Genomic DNA, 5181 nt, shown 5'->3' on the forward strand with positions numbered 1-5181 from the left:
AAATATTTTTACTGATGGAGCCTGGCAAAGGCCTGAAGTACAGGGCTCAGTCAGTAACTCGTCTATCCTTCAGTTCTCCCAGCGCACACTTAACTGAGCTCCGTCTGTGAGTGAGGCACTCTCCCGGACACTGAAAGAATGTCGCCCTTTTCTGCAAAGAACTAAGTCAATAAATCACGTATCTGTGGAATTTTCTAACGAAATGACCTTACAATCACTTGTAATATTCCATTTAATTAAAACCAACACTAAAATCTCCCATATTCTTGCAAATAGCATCAACCAAGATATGCCAAAAACTAGCACACCACACATACTAAAATACAGTCCTGAACCACTAACCTGCTCATTTCTGCTCACTGAAGAGCTAAACCAAATTTTACAGCCTAAAATTTGAGTGTCCCTGCAGTAAGCTTCCCCCTCAAGTATGTGTTTTCTCCCAACCTTAACCTCAATTTGGAAAACAAACTGTTGACTAAATACCTGATATAGTTCTCCGTATTAAATGATCACAAATTTTTGCCCTTTGTACTTGGAGGCTGATTACCTGCTTGGATTCTAAATGATTGTAGTTTAGAGTAAGTCACCTTGTTTTAGCTCAGTGCTTCTCAAAAGTTACTGAGGCTGTGACTTCCTGGGGATTTGGCTGAAATGCAGGTTTTGGTTCAGCTGCCCCAGTGGGGCCTGAGCATCTGCAGCTCTGACCAGCTCCCAAGGGAGCTACATAGATTGTACGTTGAGTAGGGAGGTTCTGGGATTTTACTGCCCAACTACTTGTAGCTACATCCAATGCATTTTAATTATTTACCATCAAAGAAAATTTAAAATTCAATTCCTCGGGCCCACAGTCCACAGTCCCAGTGCCTGAAGGTATTGACTGCCCAGAGCATTTCCAGTATCGCAGGAAGTTCTTTTGNTCCCAGTGCCTGAAGGTATTGACTGCCCAGAGCATTTCCAGTATCGCAGGAAGTTCTTTTGGATGGAGCTGGGCTGGATAACCGGTGATTACCCACAAGTCACATAAGCTGGAAAATCATTGTCTTCTCAGATGTCTTCAACAGTCTGGAGGAGGGAGGAAAACGTTTTGTTTGTTTCCACAGGGAGCCCCTGGCGTCGTGGGACCTCCTGGGCCCAAAGGAGCGAAGGGAGATTCTAGAACAGTTACGACCAAAGGTCAGTTCTTTTTGCCCAAGCAGTTCTGGGCAGAGGAACCCTTCTGTGGGTGCACTGGGTGAGTAGATTCACATACAAATCCTTTCCCAGGTGAGAGGGGACAACCAGGCGTCCCAGGCGTGCCCGGGATTAAAGGGGAAGATGGTATCCCGGGGCGCACCGGTCTCGATGGATTCCCCGGCCTTCCAGGTCCTCCTGTGAGTATCCGTGAACTAGGGCAGCTCAGACTCTCATCTTGATCATTCATGATCTTTAAACACCTGAGAAGCACGTGTCTCAGGGCTGGCACGAAACCAGCCCAATGCACAGGACAGGATCATTCTATTTCTCACGCGCAGCAATCATGTTTTCTAGGAAACAGTGAGTTAAGTTAGAAGCCAAGCCCAGAGTGAGCATTTAAAAGTCACAGACTAGAGGCCGACCAGTTAGCTCCTGTGGTTAGAGCGTGGTGCTGACGCCACCAAGGCCCAGGTTCAATCTCTGTACCTGCCGCCCCCCAAAAATAAAAAGTCAAAGTGTAAATAAACACTACTCATGCTGTAACATAGAATGAGACCCTCCCCCCAAAATAGAATATTCTAAAATGGGTGGTAAAGCCCCATTTTTCCAGGATAAATTGCAAAATGTACAATTTCAGTTTTGCAATAAACGCAGCCAGCGTTGGAAGAGAGGATGTCTGAGAACCTGCAGGGAACCCGTCTGGTTTCCGGGGGAGGCTGGGTGGAGGCAGAGCAGCGCGGCAGCGGCTAAACCGCCGGACACGACCGGCTTTTGCCCCCTGGTTCCCTGCAGACGTCCCCTGCCGGTCACGCCTTTCCCACAGGCAGTCCAGGGCGTTTCTCGCTCCTGACTCTGCAGTGCTGCTTCTCACTTCTTTTTTGTTCTAGATTCCGTTTTCTTCCCTGAGGTTGTCAAGCCTGGGCCTCCCTAAGCTCTTTGTGTTAATTTCTGTCGCAGTAACAAGCACGCCAGCCTGGGTGGCCTGTGTGACAGGTGTGCTCTGTCATGATTCTGAGGCTCAGGTCTGAGATCAGGGTTGGCACGGGGGCCGGCTCCTTGTGAGCCACGAGGGAGGGTCTGCCCCAGCCTCTCTCCCGGCTTCTGTGGCCTTGGGTGTTCCCCGCGTCCTCACGTGGCCTTTCCTCTGTGCGCATCTGTCTCTGTCCAAATCTCCCCCTTTTACAGGGAGATCAGTCATATTGGAATAGGGCTCACCTGAAAGACCTCATCCTCAAAGACCCTAATTCCAAGTACAGCCACATTCACAAGTGCTGGGGGCTAGGACTTCAGCACCGTTTCAGGGGGACAGTTCAACCCAACACTCTTCCACTGCTTCAGGACTTCACCCCTAAATTTGGTTTGCCAGCGTACCTGCCTCATTCCACCCGGGTCTTCTCTTTCCTTACTGTGGGTCATGTCTATGACAGCACAATGACGTTTTAAGCGCAGCTTTCTTGGGCCAGATAGCACCTATAATTCTATGATTGGGTATCTGAATAAATCTTATCTGGAAGGCAAGAGGGGAAATTGAGTCAGGGCTGTAGTGGTAGAGAAAGAGCCACCACTCGTGTCCTCCAGGACGACTGATGGTGTCTGTGATTTGAACACTGTTTTTGCCTGTTCAGCGTGGCATGCGTGTGCTGTGCGTGTGAGGGTGTGGGTGTGGGCTTGACTCATCATGGTGACAGTGGCCTTCTCTGACGCTGATGTTTGGGAAGTTGCTGGTGTTCAGTAGGAGAACACTCATCCTGGCTGTCCCAGCAACACTGAGGACTGGCTGACAGTCCCCTACCACCTGCTGGTGGCCAAGGGCTGCTCTTCTGTTCCCAGAGCAGGTTGAGAGCCAGCTCTCAAACCACTGCTTCTGGTTCCCAGTGGGCGGCTTTTTTCAGAGCCTGCGCCCTTCCCCGCTGGCTGGTACCTCCAAGCTAAGAACGTGGACACCCAGAAACTCACTGGCACGCTTTCCCGTGGCCGTCATCCACTGAGCGATCTCTGTGACTGTAAAGTGCTGTCATTATCACCCACTGGCTAAAGAAGCTAAAGCCTGGGAGGTTGTGTGATTTAACCCGGGTCCCACAAGCACAAAGAGAGCTCGACCCGGTGATCCTCCCGTATGCCTGGTGCCGATCTCAGTGCAGAGCAGTGTTTGATTTCTTGTAAGCAGCTCCTAATTGCCGGCAGAACACCCCAGCTTCGTCCCTGGCTTTGGCGGATGGGCTAGGACTTACTTCCACGGCTGTGTGGCAGTGCTGTCAACCAGACCCGCTAAGCACTCCATCCCCCTGGCTCCCCGCCCCACCACCGCCGCTGTCCTCACCCGGCCGGGCCCCACTGCGCACCTCCAGCTCCTCTCCTGTCTGCCTCTGTCGCGGGCATTTCTCCCGCCTTGAATGCACACACTGCTCTTCCCTTCCTGTCCCAATCAGCCTCCTTTCCTTCAACAGTCTGCTGTCCTGCGAATAGCAGATGCGACACAGCTCTAACTCACAACAGCAAAAGTGCCGTGTCCCTGCTCCCGTTGACCCGGGCCTGTGCCTCGGCTGCTCTCGTTCAGAATGCTTTCTGCGAGGGCTCCTGTTTGAAGCCAGGGAGCTGGGGGCTGGGGAGAAACATAAACACCCAAGCACAGCAGTGCGTGTGCCTCTGGACTGTCTTCTGTGGTACTTGAACTGTCACATGATGCGCCACCGATTCTCGTGACTTGGCTGGACCATGACTGCGTTTTCCTATTAATCTCTGTTGTCTTTCTGTTCTGAGTCCACAGCACAGAATTCCAGGAAATGGGAAAGGAAGCTGGGAAGTAGTGGCTATCTTTGCTGTTTGTATATATTTTAAGAGATAAACCACATTTTCACACAGGGTGATGGCATCAAAGGCCCTACAGGGGACTCGGGTTACCCGGGAGCACCTGGAACCAGGGGCCTTCCAGGAGAAATGGGCCCCCCAGGACTGGGCTTACCAGGCCCAAAAGGGGAACGTGGTTTTCCTGGAGACGCCGGACTACCTGGACCACCAGGCTTTCCCGGTCCTCCTGGCACCCCAGGCACCCCAGGACAGATAGGTATGGAGAATCCTCCGTTTGTCTCTCGAACTCACGACACACTGTTAAGAGCTTCACCATCTTCTACAGTCTTTGCCAAAGCATGAACCTCCCCGCGCAGGCAGATGTGGGTGTCACGCTGCTTCCTCTGTTCTCAGCACGTGCAAATGATGACCCAACCGTGGGGCTTAAGCCGGCTGCCACCAGCCAGCTCCGTGCAGGTGGAATGTGGGGCCTCTCCCTCTAGGGCTGAGATTATAGAGGCTTTTCAAGAAGTCCAGAACTGGGCCTCGTGATTCCCTGCCCACACCGCAGCCTCCCACCACCAGCCACACACACCACACATGCACGTGCCCACACGCATGCTCGCCCACAGATAGGTTAGTGACTTCCAGTTGTGCCAAAGTTGCCTCACTCTTCCATTGTGTCTTCCCAGACTGTGATACAGGCGTGAAAAGGCCCATTGGAGGTGACGGACAAGACGTCGTCCAGCCAGGTACTGTAGTGAAGACCGGGGGCTTTAGAACGCTTGATGACTTTCGGCTGATAATGTATGCGGCTCATCAGCTGCTTCTGAGCTCCTGCAGTGTGTCTGGAGTAAGAAATATTAAAATGTGCGAAACTTGGAGCTGGTGCTTAGAATGAAATGAAAACCACAGTGTCATCAAATTGTACCCACAAACATTAAACATGCCTGCATCAATTTGTAACATTGGTAAGAAGTCAACAGATATTCTCATACTTAAAATTTACACATACAGTCATATCCCTGTATATGCGTAAAGGACAACTGTGAATTATTCACTCGTTGTATAGGATAAGCAGAGTCCAGATATATATTAGGAGAGAAGAACGTGGTCTAGCAATCAATGAACGCTAGAAAGAGGAAGGCTTGACAGACAAGTACTAGTCTGTTTCTGTTGCTTATAACAAAGTACCTGGAACTGGGTAATTTGTAAAGAAAC

The 5181-nt window shown here is 50.9% G+C and overlaps 1 protein-coding gene across 1 annotated transcript in view; it reads left to right on the plus strand.

Moving 5' to 3' along the window:
- Nucleotides 1-5181, plus strand: part of COL4A2 (collagen, type IV, alpha 2) — a 112112-nt gene that overhangs the window by 56729 nt on the left and 50202 nt on the right. Inside the window, exons 22-25 of the mRNA XM_008590103.1 lie at nt 1101-1173; nt 1264-1370; nt 4036-4237; nt 4653-4712. Coding sequence (XP_008588325.1) covers nt 1101-1173; nt 1264-1370; nt 4036-4237; nt 4653-4712 — 442 coding nt within the window. The remainder of the gene's footprint in view (nt 1-1100; nt 1174-1263; nt 1371-4035; nt 4238-4652; nt 4713-5181) is intronic.

Source organism: Galeopterus variegatus, unplaced genomic scaffold, assembly GCF_000696425.1.
Source record: "Galeopterus variegatus unplaced genomic scaffold, G_variegatus-3.0.2 Scaffold5844, whole genome shotgun sequence".
NCBI lineage: Eukaryota > Metazoa > Chordata > Mammalia > Dermoptera > Cynocephalidae > Galeopterus > Galeopterus variegatus.